Here is a 24,877-nt window from a genome sequence, read left to right as displayed (position 1 = left end):
AAGAGTGGCAGTGTTGGTGGAGTGATGAGGATGAAAGCTTGATGGGAATGGTTTCAGGATAGTGAGGGAAGAGGAAGAGAAATTGGAAACAGAATAGACAAATCTTTCTGCAAGTTGTTCTCTTAAAGGGAAAGAGATAAATGGAGTGGTAGCCAGAGGTGGAATGAGAGTCAAGAGAGGGCATTTTTGTTTTCACTTTTTCCTAATAGGAAGAATCAGAGTTTATATGCTGATGGGAATGATCCATTCGAAAGGGGAAAATGATGAAACATGAAAGAGAGAAACCCTCCTGGTGAGGGGTGCTCATGTAGAAGAAAGGGTAATGGGCCTAGTGCATGAGTGGAGAGGTGGACCTTAGGCAGACACATGGACATGCATGGTTGCAGGAGGGGAAGCAGAGTACATGGGCACAGACACTCGTCATTGAGTTAAGGTGGTGGTGGGAATTTATGAAAATCCCTTTGTGTTCTCAGTGAAATATGAAGCAAATCATCATCTGAGAATAAGGATGGGGCATGAAAGGTGGGAGATTTAAAGATAGAGAAGCACTTGGAGGAGAAAGGGAGATGAATGGGGTAAAGAAATCCAGGTTTGCTCTAAGTGCTTTGCACTAATTAATTCACTAATCCTTATGACAGCCCTGTGCAGTAGAAACTACTCTCCCAATGTACAAACAAGGAAACAAGCAGATGAAATAGAGATGCCTAGTAAAGCAAGACCTTGGGAGAGGTAGGTTCCATCAGCCAAGAGTGAAAGCAAAGACTGCATGCTCTATAGACTTGTCTCAAATCCTGAAGACCTTCAAGAACTGGCTCTTACGTATCCTTATGACTTGCTTTATTTTACTTAACTCGTTGACTGCATCTCCATTCTATGTAATAAAAAGAGTCTAACACTGTCTCATAAATAAAATTTGAAAATTGGCCGGGCCCTACCTCTGCTACTCAGAGGAGATGGCAAGAGGCAGGAGCTCCATCTGCATCTAACAGATCACTTCTGAGCCTGTCTGCCTCTTGGTCTGAATCCAGTTAGACTTCCCACAAGCTGACATACTTCTGGTTCTAGCTCTAGAACTGTTGTATTCCTTAGCATCATGGCACAAAAGCATTGCATAAGAATGACAAGTATGATTTCTTAAAGACTGAGACCTTTCCTAAGGAATGAAAATGGCTATTTTAATCAAACTAAAGCAAATGGGAATATTTAGAGTGTTGGTTCTTCAAAGTGATCAGGTTTGTATGAACCACTTTTCTGACTCTTGATTTGGGAGACGGTTTCTATATATAACTAAATTTGCCATTTGATAAAAGTATTTTCTTTATTGCTACTATTTATTATTTTCCTTGGTGCCAGAATTACCATCTTACCTTGGTTTGTTAATATAAATGGTGACAATTCGTGTTGACATTCAGTCTGGTTCCAAATACTTTAATCAAAAATATGTATAACTGTGCACATCTGCCAAGTATTTATTTTATGTACTTATTTATTTATTTACTTACTTACTTATTTTTCTTTTTGAGACAGAATCTTGCTCTGCTTCCCAGGGTGGAGTGGAATGGCACGATCTCGGCTCACTGCAACCTCCATCTCCCGGGTTCAAGTGATTCTCCTGCCTCAGCCTCCTGAGTAACTGGGATTACAGGCACCTGCCACCATAGCCAGCTAATTTTTGTATTTTTAGTAGAGACAGGGTTTCACCATGTTGTTCAGGCTGGTCTCGAACTCCTGACCTCAGGCAATCCACCCACCTCAGCCTCCCAAAGTGTTGGGATTACAGGTGTGAGCCACTGTGCCCAGCCACCAAGTATTTATTAAGATAATTTTTCTACCAACTTCCCCATTTCAATCAGCAATTATGACTCTGTCATATGTCCTTATCAGAAAAGGAAATGCCTAAAAGTTTTCTGTTTTTAGAGGAATATATGAGGAAAGATAGTACTTTATGGCTTAGTCTAATTAAAAATTGACAGTAAGAGCCCTATTCTGATTCTAGTTGTGAGAGGTTGACTCAAGTCAATCTGAATTTGGTTGGAAAAGCTTTTTCTGTCTCACTTTTGACTAGAGATACAAAATCAGAAGTCTTATAAATAAGGCATGCGTATTAGTCCATTCTCACAATGCTGTAAAGAAGTACCTGAGACTGGGTAATTGATAAAGAAAAGAGGTTAGAGGTTTAATTGGCTCACGGTTCCACAGGCTGTATGGGAAGCATGGTGCTGGCATCTGCTCGGCTTCTGGGAAGGCCTCAGGAAAACTTACAGACTGACAGAAGGCAAAGGGGAAGCAGGCTCGTCTTACATGGCTGAAACAGGAGCAAGAGAGAGAGGGGGAGGTGCCACACACCTTTAAACAACCAGATCTTATGAGAACTCTATCACAAAAACAGCACCAAAGGGGGAGATCCACTGCCATGATCCCGTCACCTCCCACCAGGCTCCACCTCCAACATTAGGGATTATAATTTGAGCTGAGATTTGGGCAGACACACAGATCCAAACCATATTAGCATGCAAACTTGACCTGATATTCCCTTGGAGAAGAATGCTCTTTTGCATGAACTGAAAACCCACACCATTTCTCTTAATTGCCATCTATTTTCTGGATCCCAAGCTAAACTGAAAACAAGGAAATAATACCTCAGAGTTTTACCTGATCCTATTTAGACATAACAGCTCTGCAAGAACACGTTTTTCAAATTATAGAAATCCCAGTTACTGATTTTTTTAAAAGGCCACATTCAAATCAGTTGATCTATACAATGATGCGAAGATACAACGAAGAAACGTTGTTATACCAATAGTCTTATTAATATGACATTTATCATGAACAGCAAGACAGATTAAGTACCCACAATTAAAACACTCAATTACTTTACTTTGGAGGTTTAGCTTAAGGGAACTCCGACCATCCTTTTTTCACCAATATTTATTGAATGCCTACTATGTGTCAGTCACTGTACAAATAACTGAGAACTCAAAATTAGGGAGAATGCACATACTTGGAGAATATATAGTACACCCAGAGAAATACGCTGTGTTTGGGGAAAATTCGGTAAGAAACGTCTGCAAGAAATTCTGTAAGAAAGAAATGCTTACCTGGTAGACTCATTCTGAACGCCAGAATCTTTGTTGCATTTGCAATTTTTGGACAGGTTGAATTGATTCTGATAGCTATCTGTGATATCAGTACTTGATAGGTTATTTCCAAACTTTGTAAAGTTAATTAAAGGATTGAGAATGCCTGGGCTCCCACTGATAACAAGAACAATAACAATAGTTTACCGTTCAATTAACTTAAGTATAGCTACATGATATATTGGTAGAGGTAGATGGAAGTAGAATAAGTAAAAATGCTGTATTATGGTGTTTGGAGATTAACTTCCAATCCTTCTTACTCCTAAATCATGCATTGTTTCTCTTCTGCTCTAGACTCATTTATTCTCTCTCAGGTTCTCCTGAACCTTCCATGTTACTCCTCCTCCATGCTGGTCTGGTCTTAAATAGCTACTTTCTTGTAACAAGGCACCTGTTGCTGAATTCAGATAATTCTGTTTTTCTCCTTTGCAAATTTACAGATTCAGGTGTTATATAACAAGGCCCCCATCAATTTTATTTCTTAGGAGAATTGCTAAGTCAGTGTGGCAAAATACTTGCCAACACGTACTCCTTAACTGGGAATAGTTTCTTTATATGCATATTGCTAATGCTTTCTATCTGTCTCTATTCTGAAGGTTCCTGGAGCTTCAGTAGCAAGAATAACATATGGGCTGCGTCTGAACTGAAAAAGAATTTTCCTGTTGTACAAAATTTACAGGTATCACAATTCTTTTATGACTCTTTAACCTTTAAACACACTTGTTTGGGCACCATCAAAATTCTAAGAGTTTATGTCTTAGCAAGTGGTTACACATTTGTAATGGGGGCCATGCCTAAAATGCTGCGAGATTAAAGAAGATGGAGTAATTAATTGCTTTAGGGGCTCGGAGTTCATGGAAGTCTTCATAGAGGAGGTGAGATATAAGCTAAACCTTGATTAAGAGGAATAAACTGTCATTAAATTGTATTCAGCAATTATCTTTAAGTAGTTGTAAGTAGTATTTCAAAAGATCCAAGTAGTATTTCTTTCAAAAGATCCAAGGTAAAACCTTAATAACTGATTCAGTACTGTTTCCATGAATACTAATATTTCAACAGGTTGATCCTAAATGCAAAAAGTATTTACTGCTAATTAATGAATCATTATTTGGGGACATTTTGTAGATTGATAGGGATGTATTTTAGCACATTAACTTTAATGTTTATTATCACAGAATGAACTGTGTGAAATATTATTCCCTCTTTGAGTAATCTCACACTAATGTAGTTTTTCTCAAGTTGTCTCTTAGCTAAGATAGTCTTCGTTCCATTTGCCCCTTATAATCAACATCGTATTTTTTCCAAATCCTTGACAAACTGATTTCACCAAAAGCTGGAATACATTTTGAGTCTTAATTTATCCTAAAATAGAAATGGCAATTTTTTAAAAAAGCATAGAGAAGCATTTTAACCGATTTAGGTTAACAAGATTGCATTAAAAGAGTATTTTTTGTTGTTGTTGTTGTTGTTGTTGAGACGGAGTCTCGCTCTGTCGCCCGGGCTGGAGTGCAGTGGCCGGATCTCAGCTCACTGCAAGCTTTGCCTCCCGGGTTTACGCCATTCTCCTGCCTCAGCCTCCTAAGTAGCTGGGACTACAGGCGCCCGCCACCTCGCCCGGCTAGTTTTTTGCATTTTTTTAGTAGAGACGGGGTTTCACTGTGTTAGCCAGGATGGTCTCGATCTCCTGACCTCGTGATCCGCCCGTCTCGGCCTCCCAAAGTGCTGGGATTACAGGCTTGAAACACCGTGCCCGGCCGAGTATTTTTCTTTTATAATGAGGCTTAAAAATGGTAATTTACCTAACTTATTTTATTTTTATGAGAAGTCTTTCATCACTATTCTGGTTTCCCTCCTAATCAGTAGAAATGTAGTTGAAATACATTAATTAAATTCTCTAATAAGATTCTGTAGCTATTGGCCTTAAACTCTAGGGAAAGCATAAGTCCCTAATTACAACCTATCAGTTGCAATTAACTTTTCAAACTATTCCCAAGGTATATGTGAGAAAATGAAAGAGTTGCTAATAAATTTTAGAAAAGATTGACAGCTCTTTCTATGGCTGTCAAGGGGCCACTGTGGACCTATGGGAGAAAACCCTAACCTACATTTGGGAAATGTCTCATATGGTAGCTTTTATTTTCCTGGGACAGTTTCTGGACTTAGGTTTTTTGTGTACTGACTCTTGTGGGGTTAGATTGATCTTGGGCATGATGGCTGTAACTGCTGTTGTTGATTTAGGTCTGTATCAGAGAACTTCCTGCTGAATGTTTCACATTTTCAAGCCCCAGTTTCAACTAGCTGAAGATAGAGAGCAGAGCAGAGCTGGAAGACTGTCACTACAAGTGAGAGAAGCAGGACCAAGATGAGATGTCATCTTCAGTGTGAAGGACTAGCGTGGAGTGCAGGAGGTTGAAGGACTCGTCTGCAAAGCTCTCTAGCCAGTGCTTTGGGCCTGGGATGACAGTCAGGCTTTTAAAGATGGGGCCTTTTAGGCGTGGCTGCTGTTTCTTGCTTATGAGGTCCAGGAGATGTGAAGAGTCCTGTTTAACTCATTCTGGTCAGGTTCCTTCAGCTGTACAGTTGTAGTATCCTCAAACTGGAAACTCTTTTAAAAAAAAAAATCTGAAAGAATTTTGAACACCTTGCTCCTGGTTCCTTGCCTCTTCCTCATGTGACACTTAAGGGTTAGGCAGCATGCTGCTTACCTGCAAGCTATATAACAACAAACCACACACAAATCTTAGACTTAAACCAAGTACAATCTTTTTCTCCCCACAAATGTATAATTTGGGATGGCTTTGTGGGAACAGCTACTGTTTTGTTTATAAAGTATTAGCTGGAGCTGTTAGACTGGAGGACCTACCTTCAAGATTTCTCACTCACTTAACTGGGAAGTTGGAACTGGCTATTGCCAGAATGCTTCTTCAGACCCAGGTCTTGATTCCTTTCCATGAGCTACTTGGTCATCCTCAAAGCATGAGTTCCAAGAGAAGCAGGCTTCCTTGTATCTGGACACTGGAAGCCAAAGGGCCACGTTTTGTGCCACTCACGGAATCTACAAACCCCTCTCTTCTCCAGAATGCTGACCATTATGAATTTTGTGATAATTATGCCCTTTCTTTTTTTTTTTGTAAGTTTATCACCTACAAAAGTACCCTAAAGCAGGGGTTCCTAGCCCCTAGCTGCAGATCATTGCAGGTCCGTAGCCTGTTAGGAACCAGGCTGCACAGCAGGAGGTGAGCGGCTGGAGCGAGCTTTACCGCTTGAGCTCTGGCTCCCGTCAGATCAGCGGTGGCATTCGATTCTCAAGAGCGCAAACCCTACTGTGAACTGGGCATGCGAGGGATCTAGGTTGCACCCTCCTTATTAGAATCTAATGCATGATGATCTGAGGTAGAGCAGTTTCATCCTGAAACCATCCCCCCACCCTTGCATCCTGTGGAAAAATTGTCTTCCATGAAACCGGTCCCTGGTGCCAAAAAGGTTGGGGACCACTGCACTACTCTATTTTGTACTTTGTATGTCTTTTTTTTTTTTTTTTTTTTTTTTTGAGGCGGAGTCTCGCTCTGTTGCCCGGACTGGAGTGCAGTGGCCAGATCTCAGCTCACAGCAAGCTCCGCCTCCCGGGTTTACGCCATTCTCCTGCCTCAGCCTCCCGAGTAGCTGGGACTACAGGCGCCCGCCACCTCGCCCGGCTAGTTTTTGTATTTTTAGTAGAGACGGGGGTTTCACCGTGTTAGCCAGGATGGTCTCGATCTCCTGACCTCGTGATCCGCCCGTCTCGGCCTCCCAAAGTGCTGGGATTACAGGCTTGAGCCACCGCGCCCGGCCTGTACTTTGTATGTCTTGAATTAGAATGTATACATTCTTTTGTGATCTGCCTCTTTCGATCAACATTATGATTGAGAGATTCATGTATGTTATTGACTACGATTGTAAATTATTTCTTCTATTGTATACTTGTTATTTCTCCATTCTACTGTTTATGGACATTTGAGTTGCTTCCAGTGTTTTGCTATATTAACAATGCAGAGTAAAAATTATTGTACCTTCTCTTCTGGGGTATAAGTGAAAGAGTATTTTCAGGTTATGTTGTATAGAGAGATTGATGTCTTGTAGGATAGGTACAAGTTCTATTTAGCCATTTACAAATTTACAAAAGTGCTTTTGCAAAGTGATTGTTTTCTCCAAATCATTTTCCTTGGTCATTGCGTCAATTTACATCCCATAGATAGTGTATTAAGATTCCCTGTTGTTTCACATGAATTATGACCTAACATTGTCCAGTGAAATTTTCGTTTTTTCAAATGAGCCCAGCTGATATAAAAGGCAGGACGCAGCTAAGTTTTCATTAACACCCTCCATTATAGGTCGCATTACAGAGGAAAAATCAGATTTCAAAGTTTTCAAAAATTCTGTGTTATCATTATTTTGATCTTGAACGATCCCAGTGTCCTAATAATAATTCTGGAATTCTTACAGATTCCACCCAGATATTAAGAGTACCATGAGAGGCCGGGCGCGGTGGCTCAAGCCTGTAATCCCAGCGCTTTGGGAGGCCGAGACGGGCGGATCACGAGGTCAGAAGATCGAGACCATCCTGGCTAACATGGTGAAACCCCGTCTCTACTAAAAAATACAAAAAACTAGCCGGGTGAGGTGGCGGGCGCCTGTAGTCCCAGCTACTCGGGAGGCTGAGGCAGGAGAATGGCGTAAACCCGGGAGGCGGAGCTTGCAGTGAGCTGAGATCCGGCCACTGCACTCCAGCCCGGGCGTCAGAGCGAGACTCCGTCTCAAAAAAAAAAAAAAAAAAAAAAAAAAAAAAAAAAAAAAGAGTACCATGAGAAAAATTGTTTGCCGTGATGGGTTAGAAGGATATTTTTCTCTTTTGGTATGAAGCCATTCATTATATTTTGATCTTTGATCATAAATTGTACAATTCAACTATTACCTGTGAACAGTGCTCTCTCAATGATATAGAATATTTTAATTTTATTCTATTAGTTTTGATTGACAACTTAGTCTTAATGTTGTGAAGTTATGGAACATACAAAATAACTGGATCTCTTAAATCTCGAAAGATTTAATTTTTCACATATTTGCATATAAAATAAGGAATGCAAGATCTTTTGAAACACATATTCAATCTACATTTTTATCTTCTTCCAGGTATGCAATCCAGTGATTGAAAATTAATTCACCTTAGTCAGAAGACAGTTAATTCCTGACACTGCAACAATTTGTCTTGTCGAGATGTGATATTTGCAGAGAACTGGAATAGCATGACAACAAAAACCCTTCTGACTTGTGGGATTTCAAACAAAAAGGTTAAAATTGCATTCTGCCGCTATACAAATTAGCATAGAACTTCACTACAGCCTCAGGTATTGGAACAAAACTGGAGCAGTTCTCAATAAAATTAAGCTGTTGAGAATAAAAAGAACTTGAAACAGTAAGTGGGAGTCTTCAATTCTGTTTCTTAACCTGCTAAAGTTTAGAGCTCCCTGCCGCATTATTACAAAGGCAAAACTGCTAGGTGAAGGAAAAGCTATAGGAAGTCCAAAGGGCTGATTATTTTTACGTATTTATTGATTGATTTTTTCTTTTTTCTTTTCTTTTTTTTTTTTTTTTTTTTTTTTTTGAGACAGAGTCTCTTTCTGTCGCCAAGGCTGGAGTGCAGTGGCATGATCTTGGCTCACTGCAACTTCCTCCTTCGGGGTTCAGGCAATGCTTGTGCCTTAGCCTCCTGAGTAGCTGGGATTACAGGCACCTGCCACCATGCCTAGCTAATTTTTTGTATTTTCAGTAGAGACGAGGGTTTCACCATGTTGGCCGGGCTGTTCCAGAACTCCTGAGCTCAGGCAATCCACCCTTCTCAGACTTCCAAAGTGCTGGGATTACAGGTGTGAGCCACTGCACTTGGCCGGTCTGATCATTTCTAGACTCATCTAAAAGGTCTTTCATACAGATAATACCTTTTTTTTTTTTTTTTTTTTTTTTGAGACAGAGTTTCACTCTTGCAGCCCCGGCTGGAGTGCAGTGGCGCTATCTCGGCTCACTGCAACGCAGGCTTCCCAGGTTCAAGTGATTCTCCTGCCTCAGCCTCTCGAGTAGCTGGGACTACAGGAGTGCACCACCACGCCTGACTAATTTTTCTTCTTGTTTACTGTTTTATTTTGGGTTTTTTTGGTTTTGTTTTGTTTTGTTTTGAGACAGAGTCTTGCTCTGTCGCTGAGGCTGGAATGCAGTGGCATGATCTCGGATACTGCAACCTCCACCTCCCAGGTTCAAGTAATTAACCTTTCTCAGTCTCCTGAGTAGCTGGGATCACAGGTGTGCACTACCAAGCCCAGCTAATTCTTTTTTTTTAATTTTAGTAGAGACAGGGTTTCACTGTGTTGGCCAGGCTTGTCTTGAACTCCTGACCTCAGGTGATCTGCCCACCTTGAACTCCCAAAGTGCTGGGATTACAGGCATAAGCCACCGCACCCTGCCGATGCCATTCTTTCTATTTGGTAGGATGGCATGAATGAAACTATTTATCAAGAAGGCAGGTGAGCATCTGTGTTTGTATTCACCAACAAGTGGGTTATATTCATGGATTTTATACTGTATAGAGATGAACTAAGGAAAAGGGACATATGGTCCATACTCTTAAAAGCTTTTATATATGCAGACCCAGGCTTCGAAATATGTTATATGACATAGAAAGATCCAAGCAGACTTTACTAACTGGTCATGCATATGTTCTAGCTTTAGGGCTGCTAAGGGTACTTAGGAATTCAGGTATAATTATTCATACATTTATATTCTGCCTATGCCATGGAAAAGGAAAAAATCCAGTTATAATAGCATTTGCCTATGAATATGAAAACAAAATGCTGTATCACCACAACTGGATCTAATCAGCTGAAACTGTTAAAAGAGCATCATTTGACTAACTGGCTTTTGACAAAAGTGTAAACCAATTTAGTGGAAGAAGGATAGCCTCTGCAACAACTGGTCCTGCGGCAACTGGACAACCACAGGAGAAAAAAAAAAGAAAAACCTCTACATAAACCTCAAATCTTCCAGAAAATGAACTCAAAATGGATCACAGATTTAAACATAAAACATAAAACTATAAAACTTATAGAATAAAACATAGGAGAAAATCCTAGGGACCCAGGGCTTTGTGACGAGATCTAGATATGACACCAAATCCATAAAAGAAAAAAAATCTATAAATTGGACATGAATTGTTTTTTAAATTTGCTTTGTGAAAACTCTCTTTAGACACTGAAAAGACAAGCTACAGACTGGAAGAAGATATTTACAAGTCACATACATGATAGAGTATTCATAGATAGAATGCATAAAGAATTCCCTGAACTCAACAGTATAAAAGCAAACAATACAATTAGAAAATGGGCAAGGTACATGAGGAAACTTTCACCAAAGAGGATATACAGACGGCAAATAAGTACATGAAAATATTAAATTCATTAGATTTTAGGGAAATGCAAATTAAGAGCATGATCTGCTATTACTGCAAACCTACTAGAACAGCTAAAATAAAAAATGATGATACCAAATGCTAGTAAGGATGCAAAGAAATTGGATCTCTCATACATTTATTTGTGGGTATGTAAGGTGGTACAGATACTCCAGAAAGTAGTTTGGCAGTTTCATAAACAATTAAACATATATTTATGATAAAACCCAGTAATCACACTCCTGGGCATTTATCCCAGAGACATGAAAATTTACATCCACACAAAAATGTGTACACAATATTCACAGCAGGTTTGTTTGTAATAGCCGAACCTAGAAGCTAGTAATAGATGAATAAACAAACTGTGTTATAGCCATACCACAAAATGTTACTCAGCAATAAAAAGGAATAAACTACTGATACATGAAACAACTTGGATGGATTTCAGGGATAAAAATAATGGAACAAAAAGCCAATCTCAAAAGATCACATGCTATATGATTCCATTTATAGAACATTCTGTAAGTAATAAAATTATAGATATGGGAAATACATTAGGGCTGCTAGGGTTTAGGGATAGTGGAGGAGAAGAAAGTGAATGTGCCTATACGGAGGTAGTATGAGGATGATCTTTGTGGTGATGAAAGAGTTCTGAATCTGCATTGTGGTGGTGGTTACACAATCTACACTTGTGATAAAATCTCATAGAGGTATCTACACACATTCCACCAATCTCAATTTCCTGGTTTTGATATTGTACTATGGAAATGAAAGGTATTTGAGGAAAACTGTGTAATGAGTACATGGGGCCCCTTGGTGCTGTGTTTTCGTATAATAATGTCTAAATAAAAAGTTTAAAAGAGAAAGAGAGAGAGACTATCATCTTTGAGCAATTCACTATACAAAGATGACAAATCACTAAGACCTTTAAGAGATCCCAGTATGCCAGACCCCTACTGGATCAAACTGAAAACTCTTTCTTGACCAGTGAACAAAGACATTTGCCTTAACCTACCTAGTACAAATATGTGAATTCATTTATTCCTATCCAGAGTGCAAACTTTCCATTTTTAATTAGCATAACCCATCCAAATATTTTGTTTCTAGCAGTAAACTCCCCCAACTTTTCTCTCTCAGTCAACAACTTAGTAAATTTGTTTACTGGTCCATGTATTTACTGGCAACTAAATCAACACAAAGCTCACTATGTTGACCACTATAGTGGTCATAGCATATTTGTATCATCACAAAAGATTTGAGGCTTTGGACAGCCTTCATGCCCTATCTAAACATATGGGATTTACAGTTCCAAGTGCTAGGCTGGGTACACAGTTGAGAAGGATGATTCATGGGTGACAGAGTGAAACTGAGGAAGACCCCAAGGATAGTGTCCAGGGGAAAAACCAGAATATCTAAAGTCAAGGTGACTGATATGGTTTGGCCGTGTCCCCAACCAAATCTCCTTTTGAATTCCCATGTGTTGTGTGAGGGACCTGGTGAGAGATCACTGAATCACGGGGGGGAGTCTTTTCCATGCTGTTCTTGTGACAGTGGATAAATCTCACGAGATCTGATCATTTTATGAAGAGGAGTTCCCCTGCACCAGTTCTCTCTCTTTTTGCCTGCCACCATCCATGTAAGATGTGACTTGCTCCGCCTTGCCTTCCTTCATGATTGTGAGGCCTGCCCAGCCACATGGAACTGTAAGCCCAATAAACCTCTTTCTTTTGTAAATTGCCCAGTCTCTGTTATGTCTTTATCAGCAGTGTGACAATGGACTAATACAGTGACAGCAAAAAAGTGAGGCCAAGAGGGCTGGACAGAGAAGCAGAAGCCAAAGAAGGATGTGGTAAAGGAAGGAACTGAAGCTAGTCAGAACAGAGCAAGAATGATTGACAGAGATATAGCCTGGAGGAATGCCCTGAGGTGATGGATGAAGAGGGACTATTAATGGTGCTGAACCAATTTAGATACCTTTAATATAATAATGATGCCAGCCTGGGCAACATAGTGAGTCTCCATCTCTACAAAAAATACAAAAATGAGCTGGTCATGGTGGCACATACCTGTAGTCCCGGCTACTCGGGAGGTTAAGGTGGGAGGTTCACTTGTGCCCAGGAGGTCCAGGGTGCAGTGAGCCATGATTGCACCACTGCACTCTAGCCTGGGCAACAGGGCAGGACCCTATCTCAAAATCATCAGCAGCAGCAGCAGCAGCATCATCATTTATTGAGCATTTATTTTGTGTCAGGCTTTGTGATAAGTCCTTTTTTCAACCTCAAGATAATTGTATGAAGTAGGCACACATCATTTCCATTTTGTAAACTGGAAAACCAAGGCTCAAAAGGATTAAGTAAGTGATCCAAGACTTTACACACGTGAAGTGGTTAAGCCGGTATTCAAAGTCAGTTTGGTCTGATTCCCAATGTGCTTATTCATTACACTCAATCTCACTCCCCCATCTCATATCTATATCTACAACTATGTCTATACTGTTATATCTAGCTATATCTGGATCTATATTTAATATAAAATAGTGAAAAATCAGGATCAGGCCAGGTGTGGTGGCTCACACCTATAATCCTAGCACTTTGAGAGGCTGAGGCAGGCAGATTGCTTGAGCTCAGCAGTTTGAGACCAACTTGGGCAACATGGCAAAACTCCATTTCTACAAAAATTAGCCAGGCATGGTAGTGCACACCTGTGGGCTCAGCTACTCAGGAGGCTGAGGTGGGAGGATGGCTTGAGCCCAGGAGTTGGAGGTTGCAGTGAGCTGAGATCGCACCACTGCACTCCAGCCTGGGTAACAGAGCCAGACTGTGTCTAAAAATAATAATAATAATAACCAGGATCATATGAATATGAATAAAGTGTGAGGCTGAGACTATACACCATGATGTTCAGTACAGCATAAAAATTTGGGACTTCAAATGTGACTTTGACTTCTTGGTTGTAAAGTAAGAAATGGAAATGTGGTCACTTTCAAAGTGCATACTATCTAGTTGGAGCAATACAGTAAGAAGGGTTTATTTTGGGAAGTTTCATGGAAAGGGTGAATTTGTGCAGGGTCTTTAAGAAAAGGAAAATGCAGTTTAGTGGAGGGAAAATGTTCCTCATTAGTGCTTCTCAACCAGACGTGTCTACTGCTCTGGGACATTTTACAAAGGTTTTCAAATTACATTCCTGTTGACTGTGGATAGGTGTCCCGGGGAATGTGGCCCTCTGTTGGGAATTCTGCCACGGTACAATGTGTTGTTGAGAGTGTACTAATGGGAGAGCACAGGTGAGAGTCTCTCCAGTGTGTTGAAAGGAGAATAGGGTGAGGAATACCAAAACAAGACAAAGGGAGAAGAATGAGCCACTTATTAATCCATTTATTCTAAAAATACTCAGCATATGCCATGTGCAAAAGAAAGATGAGATAAAAAAATAGAACACATATCATGAATTAGATGCCACTCACTGTATGCCAGGCATTGTGTTAGGAGCTTTACATATATGATTTCATCTAATCACCACCACAACTTTGTAAAGTACAAGTAGTGTCCGTTTCACGAGCCAGGAGACTTGATCTTAGAGAGAGTTTAAGTAACTTGCCCAAGGTCCCTTCTTGACCAATTTCAGGAGTAACCATTCTTATTGAATTTCCTGTAAACAGTGCTCCTATAGCCCAACTGAGGAGATAAATAAAAATGGTTTTGATTAACACACTCTCTCTCAAAGGATTTATGGCCTAATTGTGGGATAAATACCAGTATGCTCATATTCCTGAAAACAATATAAAAATCCCCAAAGAGGCAAAAAGAGGTTAGAGGGAATCATTCTGCCAGGATTGGGGCTGGCATCCAGGAAGCTGTAGAAGGTGTTACCAGTGGCAAATCCATACAGGTCTGCAGTAACATCACTTCCTGCCTCCTCAGAGGAAAGAATTCAACTGAGGAGCCCTAGGCAGAAGGAGAGGCCGGGGCAAGTTTTAGAGCAGGAGGGAAGGTTTATTAAAAAGCTTTAGAGGGGAGTTGCAGAGTGTGAAAGAAAAAGAAAAAGCTTTAGAGCAGAAATGAAACAAAGTAAAATACACTCGGAAGAGAGCCAAGCAGGCAACTTGAGAGATCAAGTGCACGGTTTGACATTTTGACTTGAGGTTTTATATGTTGCCATATCTCTGGGGTCTTGCCTCCTGTTCTCCTATTTTTCCCTTGGAGTAGGCAATCTGCATGCGCAGTGGCCTGCTAGCACTTGGGAGGTGAGATGTTTACCAGAGGTGTCGACGTGCTCATTTGAGGAATTCTTCCTTTACCAGTCATATGTTCCTAGGAGGTCATATACCAGTTAAACTATCCCATTTTGCCTCTTAATGTACGTGCTTGAGCCCACTCGCCCAGCTCCCAAGATCTTACCAGAAAGCGGCTGATCACCAACCTCAAGTGTTTCTATTTATTGGGAGACTGCCTTTCCCTGGCACTGGCTGTGACCAATTATTATTTAACAGAGGCAGTGTAACAACCGCCTGACCATCATCCGATGGTCGCCTGACATTTTGGATTCCTGGTGTGTGTGTGTGTGTGTGCGCGTGTGTGTGTGTGTGTGGCAGGAAAGCCCTCTTCTGCTCTGCTCATGTCTTACCAGCTACCTACTGAAACAGAAACAGCATTTCAACTAACTGAAAAGGATGGATAAGATTATGGGAGATATTACTGCATGGGAGAGATGTTTTGGGAGAAACAGTAGTGTGTCTTATAAGGACTTTTTAGCAACTTGATATTAGTACAATTTATCTGGAAAAGGTTAGACTTAAATTATAGAAGAATTCTGTCCTTTCGAGCTAAAAAAAAAGAAAAGAAAAGAAAAGGAAAGGAAAAAGATCATAGAGGAGTAAATTGCGTATACAGGACAGAAATGGACAGACTTGAAGTCAAATCACACACCTTTATTGATCTCTCTTCAATTCTGCATCCTGCCTCATCTTCTTAGTCAACACAGAGAAGCAATCCAGGAATGGTTAGTAGAGTGACACTGACATGTAAAATTCCATCTACTGTTCTGGCAGTTTAAGACCTCAAAAAGCAAAGAGGGAATTCCAAAGGAGTGGGCAGTCAAATGGAATCTCTGGACCCTACACTTGTCTTCCTTCCTGTTCCACCTCCACACACTCCCTCCACCTTTGAAATGTCAGATCCTTTTTCCCCAATGACAGCATTGCCAGGTAAGAGAAAATAAAGAGGCTTGTTTTGCAGCTCCAAGAATCTGATTGGGTGAGAATGAGGGCTTGCTTAGCTCATAGATAAGTCTTCTCTCAGGTCCTTCCTGGCCTGCTCTCTGACATCCCTACCTTATAGCTCTTGGATGCATTCAATACAGATGCATGCTTTGGATTCGGCAGCAATTTGTACACATGCCACACAGAGATCATGGAAGAGAAATGAAAGTGATCACAAGTACCATTAGGCCTAGAGATTTGGAAAAATGAAATACGTTCTATAGAACTGATTACTGCTTTGGAAGAGATTTAAACTGTGCCTAGAAATCTGTTTCACAGATCTTATTGTTGCTACAGAAGAGATCTAGACTGTCCTAAAGTGCTGAACTCTGCTCCCATTGTGCCCACAATGATGCCACAGGTGGATTGTTGCTGCCCCACCCGCCCCCCTACTTACCCTCACCCACCCAACCCACTATGACACGCTGCCCTGCCCAGCCAGAGATTATATAATAAGTCCAGCTATGCGTAGCTTACTCTCAATAAGGCATTGCCCTTTCTGATAGTTCTGACGTTCAGTTGGAAATCTCCGTTGGGAGCAGAAGAAATCTCAACTGGGAAGAGAAGGGTGAGCTCAGAGGGCATCATCACACCACACTGCTGTGTGTAAAGACCGTAGAAAGAAAAGCAAAATCCAGGGAAAGTGATTAAAACATAAAAAAAAGAAGGAGGCAGGAGAAGAAATTGAAAAGGGAATTAAAACAAAAGAGCTTAAACAGGAAGAGAGACAAGATGCAATGTGAAAGAAGAATAGAGATTTGGTACTCTGCTTTTCTTAGATTGGATTTGGTCCTCAACTTGTGTAGTGCAATGATTAGGATACGCTGTGCCTGAAAGCCTGACATGTGTTTCTTCCTTTCAGTAGCTGTATCCTGTTGCCCATGCTGCTGTTTCTGCTGTTGTTTTAGGGTCAACTCCACTTATAATAGCTAGAGCTTTTTTGAAAGTAGGGTGGTAATAAACTAATAGAAATCAGTCAGGCCGGGCGCGGTGGCTCAAGCCTGTAATCCCAGCACTTTGGGAGGCCGAGGCAGGTGGATCACGAGGTCAGGAGATCGAGACCCTCCTGGCTAACACGGTGAAACCCCGTCTCTACTAAAAATACAAAAAACTAGCCGGGCGCGGTGGCGGGCGCCTGTAGTCCCAGCTACTCGGAGGCTGAGGCAGGAGAATGGCGGGAACCCGGGAGGCAGAGCTTGCAGTGAGCTGAGATCCGGCCACTGCACTCCAGCCTGGGCGACACAGCGAGACTCCATCTCAAAAAAAAAAAAAGAAAAGAAAAAAAAAAAGAAATCAGTCGGCCCACTTTTTGGTACCCTCTAACTCTTCTACTATTTTTTAAAGTTTCTCTGAAGATCTTGCTGGAAACAATCACTCAGTGGATTTGTCAGTAGACATACATGAGTACCCTTAGCAACTTTACTTGTGACGGGACAAAGGTAGGTGAGAAAAGGAAAATGGAGCCAAAGTGTGGAAAAATTTGAAAACAAAAAGATTGCTGTGCTCCAGTGATTTTCATTTATGAGATTTTAAAATTAAAATATGATCTGGTTTACTGAAATTTAGCTTGTAAAAAATACTACAATTGATCCTGGGAAGCGTGAGAGTGTAGGAGGCTTAGGTTTCTTCTTGGCTCTGTGTGGCCTGAACACAAGGCCTACCTTTTACCTGCTCCTTCCTGGGGCAATTACTGCATTGGCTGTTAGGAGCTTTTCCATAACGGATGTTTGTGTTCACATTTTAGGAATGCTATGATGGAAGACGCTGGACAGAATCCACTGGATGATGTGTAAGTAAGGGAATAATAAAAGAGTTCAGGAGAGGAAGCTCCACGGGAAGAGTCTCCAGCAATCCAGTAGGGAAGAGCTCCACTGTGTGAGACCATATCTCCTCAAGTCTGGGGAGGCTTCCTAGGGAGAAGAAACTTTGGCTTCAGTTCTCTGTTCTTCATCAGACTAATGATGAAGGCTTTCAAATAGGTTTTCAAAGACCTCTAGTGTCTCAAACAGCTAATCAGTCTTGCAGGAAAAAGATTTATCTCCCTTCCGGCCTCCACTCAGCCCATGTCCCTGCCTGACTAGGTTAGAAGATAACAAAAGGAGAAACCTTTCCCTTGCAGGTCTTTAAATGCTTTAGAGGTGTTATTTGGATTCTGCATACTTCATCTAAAATATTTCAAAACAAGTGTGTTAAAGTATTCATAGAAAAAATATTTCTTTTGCTTCATAAAAGATTTGTTTTAGTGGGTGCCACTTACAGTATTTCAAATTAAAATGTGGTTCCACTCCAGAATTTACTTTATGCAAAACAGTGTAGAAATCAATTTATCATGGAAAACAAAATAAGGCTGGTTAGGCCTATTAACAACAGAAGATAAGAGAATGAATGAAATTATAGGGGAGCGTCTTCTTAGGGCTCCTATGCCTTCCTGTCCTGAGGTTGGTGATAAAGATGATTTTCTGTAGGTACCAGATGATAGAATTACCATCATTGGAAGCCGTAAAACAGAACCTTGACTGCCTGAATTCAGACCTTGAAAAGGACCTGCAGAAACTGGATATGGAGAATCAGGTTCTCCTTAGAAAGATTAAAGGGAAAGAAGAAACTATTCCCAGGTAAGGCTTTGCAGTTGGTGGGGGAAGGGCCTCTCCTCCCCCGCAGGTCCCTTGGGATACAGAAGGTAGAAGGAAGTTTCACTTATTTGATGGTGAATCTTGGTGTGTTATTTAAATCCTGAAGTATGAACTACAGTGCCCTCAAAATACTTCATGGATAGATTTTTGCATTAGGTGTTCACATTAGGTTGACATTTTATTGCCATTGCATTTGGTAATTACTCTGACTTCCTGAGACTTTGGAAGTATTTTCTCAAACTGGGGCCCTGGCAGCTTCCTTAGGGGCTGATCCACACCTGGGTGACTTTATATTTTTCAGTCTGGAAAGAGAGCTGGCCTTGTCACTAGAACAAGTCAAAGAGGAGGAGGAGTTGAACTATATCATAGATGATCAGGAGAAATCCCTGAGGAAGCTGGAATTGGAGACAGCAAAGCTGGTAAGGAGGGGTCTAGAAAAGGACCCTTGGATGCAATTTGTTTGCATTCTGCTGCTCTCTTTCCCAGGAAGTCATCCCATGTTCAGTTCTTCTGTATCTAAAATCATGGCTGTTTAAGAGAGTGTTCTGGGAATGAAGCACTGGGTATGGGTGCCGAAGAGGCTTTTTCCCAGATCTGCTGTGTGAGCCAGAGTGCACTTTTCCGACTTGATAGACTAATCCCCAGACATCATTCCGTGACCTGGTGAAGGGGGAGAGATGACAGCAGAGCAACTTTCTTCTCTTGACTTCCTTTTTCCCCACAGGAAAAAAGTAATGCAACCCTAAGCAGGAATGTGGTAGAGCTCCAGAAAAAGGTAAGGGGAGCCCTGGGTTTTTTAGGGACCCAGAGTCCCTAAGAACATTGTGTCTTCACAAGAGAAAGGCTGGCGGGTGGCATGCAGGAGGGGTGCTAGGCACATTCAGAATGAGAAAATATATACATAAAAGTTAATGGAAATGCTGTTCTCTACACAGCAAAGCCCACCCTGGAAACAAGCCTCATTTCTTAGGAATCGCAATAAGAGTTATCTTCCAGAACTCTAATCACAGAGACTGGAGAGGAGGGGGTAACTGGCGAAGGTGGCATACTCCCTCCACACTGCAGCTGCCAATTGTTCTCTGGGCATTACAGATTGTGGTGAGAGGGCTAAAGGGCTGTACAGGGAGAAAGACTTACCCCTCCTCCCATCACTCTGCCCCATTCTCCCTTCCTTTTCTCACTGTCCTCTCCTCCTCGCTGTGCCCTTGCTTCCATGGGCGATGGGAACAGACAAGTCTGTCCAGCCCGCATGGAGTCAGGCAGCCTGCACAGGGTGACGGAGATGCTTTGCTGCCAAGCTTCTACCCAGGGCCCGGATTAGTAACCACCGTCTGTACCTGGGACCCCTAGTCTGCCACTGTCCCAGGTTTTCATGTCTGTGTGCCATACTTAGTTCATGATTTTTGGAATGCTATTTTAGATTTCAGAGCTATTTACAAATATTGACCTTGAAGAAGAAGCCACAAAGCAGATCCTGGGGGAAATGAGGGTGAGTAGAAAAAACAAACAGATTTTCTGGGAGGTGTGTCAATTCTTGGTCCTGTGAGAAATTGCTCTCAAGGACTCCCCTAGGGTACGTACTGGTTATGTCTATGTACTTATCAGAGATGAGTCAGTGTCCTTTATTCCATGTATGTAATCCTATGGCCTGTGGGGCATTCATGACATCACTAGTCACACTAAGAGCAGAGATGACTGCAGTGGATCAAAGTGGAGGGCACTGCTCCAGAGTCCCCATCTTCCACCAGTCAATAAAACACAAGTTCTGAATGCCCACTGGGACCTGCCCTCTGGAAGTTTATTACTTAAGTAAGGACACACAAATTAGATAGATATTCAATAGGAAGAAAATATTGACTCCCATAATCATACAGGGATGTGCCGTGATCTTCTGATTTTCCAACCCATGGCTCAAAGGCCCAAGAAGTTGTTTTTTTGTTACTGTTTCTTTTAATTTATTTTATTATCTTTTGCCTCTGCTAGAAGAGAAGTCCATTGAGAACATCAATTGTTGTCTATGTTGTTCATTTGTTTCCCCAGGGCCTAGAACTATGTGCCTGGCACATAGTAAACGCCCAATAAATATATATATTGAATGAATGACTACACTGGACACCCAATAGTGGGGAAAACCCCTGTTAGGAAGCTCTCTGCATATGTATGTGGTGAGTGTGAGTGTGGCAATTTAACTGAGCCAACTGTACAAGAGCCCCACTGTCTTATGCATTTCTGAGACAAAGAGAAGCCAGGTTTCTCTCTGTCTCTCTCTCTCTTCTTCTTTTTTTTTTTTTTTTTTTTTTTTTTTTTGAGATGGAGTCTCACTCTGTCATCCAGGCTGGAGTGCAGTGGCAAGATCTCAGCTCACTGCAACCTCTGCTTCCCAGGAGTTAAAGCAATTCTCCTGCCTCAGCCTCCTGAGCGGCTGGGACTACAGGCATACGCCACGATACATGGCTAATTTTTGTATTTTCAGTAGAGATGGGGTTTCACCACGTTGGCCAGGGTTCACCATGTTGGCCAGGGTGGTCTCAAACTCCTAACCTCAAGGAATCTGCCTGCCTCGGTCTCCCAAAGTGCTGGGATTACAGGCGTGAGCCACCACGCCTGGCCCAGGTTTCTCTTTTATTTCCTGTGTGATTCGGGGGACATGCCAATACACCCTATGAAATATGAGTGGGAGGAAGAGGCTTGTGAGCTTTGGTCAGTAGGCCTGGAGGAAGGAGGATGGCTGGGCTCACTGAATGGGGCACTGGCCTGCTGAGGCATAAATGTCAGCTCTGCCACTCTGCAAATTTTAAACAAGTTTCATACTTCTCTGCGCCTTTGTTTCCTCATCTGTAAAATGGTGGGGGGGTGGGTAATACCAAGTGCCCACCCTAAATTGTTATCAGATGTCTTCAACATACAATAGCCATTAGTATCATGCTCTCTGCTGGTCTGAAGATGGTGATAATTACCCACTTCCCTTCCATAAAAGAATGCTAGTAGTAACTTTCTGCTGTCACTCATTGTCTTCCACAGGCAAGACTACAGAAGTCAACAGAGTCCTGTGCAAAGCAAGAGGAGGAGCTGGCCAAGGTAGAGGCAGTGTCTCTTCCACTGAGGGTCTGTCGGGATAGAATGGGAGAGAATCCCAAGGGTCTTAAAAACAGATCTGTTGAGGCATGGGCGGGGAGGTACAAAAACATCTTGCAAATGAATTTCTGATTCTTATGCATTCTTATGCAGCTGAAGGGAAAGAAAACTTCTATTAAAAATCCTGCTTTTAGATATGAAGAGATGTGATGTTAATACCATTGCAATATTTGTATATTAGGCTGTATATATAAAATTTTCATTTTTCTTTTTGTAAAAAAAAAAAAAAAAAAAAAAAAAAAATCCTGCTTTTACCATTTATTACACCTCTATGTCAAATACCATTGTTGAATTCCAAACCAAAGTGCCTTGCCACATCCCCTGGTATATCACCTGACAGGCATATGACAACTTGGGCAAAATATTTCCTTTGCTTAAAATCAGACTCTGTGCCTAACGATGAGATCACCTCTTTGTGATGTGATTGCTGTTTCCTTCAAGTCAGGAGTTGCTAGGTAACCAGCCAAGTGCCAGAGCACCAGGTAGGGCCCCAGGCAGGAGGCTGGGTTTGGCTCTGATTTCACTCATGGGGTTTGTTAATTTCCTTTCTTTTTAGATAGAGAGTGACTACCAATCTGTGTCTGAGCTCTGTAAGGACCAGGTCTACTACATAAAGGTACAACCCGTCTGGAGGAGAAGTCTGAGTAGAGGCAGAAAGTCTCCAAGGCCATGGGTTCCTTGGTTTTTCGTTAGGCTAGAATGTATCACTAGGAGAAATGCTCTATATACAACAGCAACAAGAAGATGGACGTTTGTTAAGGATTTACTTTGTGCCAAGTACTGTGCTAAGCACTCAACATATATATAGTATTTTTCTCAATCAATTTGTTCAATAATTCTATGAGCATGACAGTTATGATCAAGGGGATAATGAGGTTTCAGGACGTTAGAACGCAGCTCGTAATGGGGAACACAGCTAGCAAACGTCAGAATTGGGATTTGAATACAAGCAGGGACCTGAATGGGAGGGAGCTGTTTTTGTTCATATACATCCATTCTGGTTACTAATATCTTTGAATTTTTTATTAGAACCCCTCCCCCACTAGTGTGTGCATACTGATGAGTACACTGTTTGGAAAATAATTAGCAGAATGTTTTTATTAATGACATCATGATGAAATATGGACATTTTCCATTTATGACTTTTGTTTTTTTAACTTCATGGAAAGAAATACCAGGAAGTTCTGAGGAAGATGAAAGAGGAAAAGGAGGCGCTGCTTCTTGAGAAAGAAATGTAAGCTCAGAAAAATGGCCTCCCTGATGGACTGCAGTGGCAGTCCGGCAGTCCGGGTGGTCCTTGAAGGGAGGGGTGCTTCTCAGCATAGTGTGTGTCACTGTGTAAACGGCCTCCAACAAGTCATCTCTTTCAGCCTCCAATCCATGGTTCTGACTGGAAAACCACCAGCATTCAGGCTTTCCTCTTGCCTTCCTCAGCAATTGGTGTTTTAAAAGTCTCTTTTTGGCCAGGTGCAGTGGCTCATGCCTGTAATCCCAGCACTTTGAGAGGCCGAGGCGGGTGGATCACCTGAGGTCAGGAGATCAAGACCATCCTGGCCACATGGTGAAACCCCGTCTCTACTAAAAAAATACAAAAATTAGCCAGGCCTGGTGGTGGCCACCTGTAATCCTAGCTACTTGGGAGGCTGAGGCATGAGAATCCCTTGAACCCGGGAGGTGGAGGTTGCCGTGAGCCGAGATCATGCCACTGCACTCCAGCCTGGGCAACAGAGTGAGACTTCCTGTCAAAAAAAAAGTATCTTTTTAATGTTCTTCTCTCTCTCTCTCTCTGTTTTTTTTTTTTTTTTTTTTTTTTGTTTGTTTGTTATTGCTGTTGTTGTTGCTGTTGTTGTTTGTTTGAGACAGAGTTTCACGCTTGTCACCCAGGCTGGAGTGCAAGGGTGGGATCTCAGTTAACCGCACCTCCGCCTCCCAGGTTCAAATGATTCCCCTGCCTCAGCCTCCCAAATAGCTGGGATTACAGGCATGTGCCACTGTGCTCAACTAATTTTTGTGTTTTTAGTAGAAACAGCATTTCACCATGTTAGCCAGGCTGGTCTCGAACCCCTGATCCCAGGTGATCCACCTGCCTCAGACTCCCAAAGTGCTGGGATTACAGGCATGAGCCACCATGCCCAGCCCTAATGTTCTTTTCACATGTCCTCAGTTGCATGTCATTCCTGAAAATTATCTGGAGCTATGATCAGAGAGTAAGAAATGTAGTAAAAAGAGAACTAGGGGCCCAGAAATGTTCCTTTATGTGTGTGTACTGTCCCCTTTCCCAGGATGCAGCGGGTCCACCAGACTGACCAGAGGCCCCGGTGATGCCCTTTTACACTTTCTTTCCATAGACTGTATGTCTCAGGACTTGTCACACTTTCGTTTTAATTATTTATACTTTTCAATTGCATTATATAATATATATAAAGTGCACAGATTTTATGTAGTTTGGTGACTTTTTATATGTGAGAACACCACTGAGATCAAGCTATGGAGCATTTTGAATTCCCAGAGTCTCCCTGTTCCCTCCTCCCAGTCAATACTCCTGGAAAAGTAACCATTCGCCTGACTTCGATCTCTTTCTTTTTTTTTTCTTTTTATGACAGAATGGGAGAAAATTTTTGCAATCTACTCATCTGACAAAGGGCTAATATCCAGAACCTACAAAGAACTCAAAGAAATATACAAGAAAAAAACAAACAACCCCATCAAAAAGTGGGCAAAGGATATGAACAGACATTTCTCAAAAGAAGACATTCATACAGCCAACAGACACATGAAAAAATGCTCATCATCACTCACCATCAGAGAAATGCAAATCAAAACCACAATGAGATACCATCTCACACCAGTTAGAACGGCAATCATTAAAAAGTCAGGAAACAACAGGTGTTGGAGAGGATGTGGAGAAATAGGAACACTTTTACACTGTTGGTGGGATTGTAAACTAGTTCAACCATTATGGAAAACAGTATGGCAATTCCTCAAGGATCTAGAACTAGATGCACCATATGACCCAGCCATCCCACTACTGGGTATATACCCAAAGGATTATAAATTATTCTACTACAAAGACACATGCACACGTATGTTTATTGCGGCACTATTCACAATAGCAAAGACTTGGAATCAACCCAAATGTCCATCTGTGACAGACTGGATTAAGAAAATGTGGCACATATACACCATGGAATACTATGCAGCCATAAAAAAGGATGAGTTTGCGTCTTTGTAGGGACATGGA

General features: G+C 41.6%; 1 protein-coding gene across 1 annotated transcript; it reads left to right on the top strand.

Moving 5' to 3' along the window:
• The first annotated feature begins 16,351 nt into the window (after positions 1-16,351).
• On the top strand, positions 16,352-23,958 carry LOC104680385 (transmembrane and coiled-coil domain-containing protein 5B-like). Its single transcript, XM_030930819.1, has 10 exons — positions 16,352-16,436; positions 17,613-17,723; positions 18,334-18,483; positions 18,803-18,920; positions 19,226-19,276; positions 19,922-19,990; positions 21,523-21,606; positions 22,193-22,252; positions 22,806-22,870; positions 23,919-23,958. Exons 3-10 carry the CDS (start codon positions 18,341-18,343, stop codon positions 23,956-23,958), a joined length of 630 nt encoding a protein of 209 aa, XP_030786679.1. The 5' UTR covers positions 16,352-16,436; positions 17,613-17,723; positions 18,334-18,340.
• Positions 23,959-24,877: the final 919 nt, after the last annotated feature.

Source organism: Rhinopithecus roxellana, chromosome 5 (assembly GCF_007565055.1).
Source record: "Rhinopithecus roxellana isolate Shanxi Qingling chromosome 5, ASM756505v1, whole genome shotgun sequence".
Classification (NCBI taxonomy): domain Eukaryota; kingdom Metazoa; phylum Chordata; class Mammalia; order Primates; family Cercopithecidae; genus Rhinopithecus; species Rhinopithecus roxellana.
The sequence above is the reverse complement of the archived record's forward strand: the minus strand, read 5'-3'. Positions and strand labels throughout refer to the sequence as shown.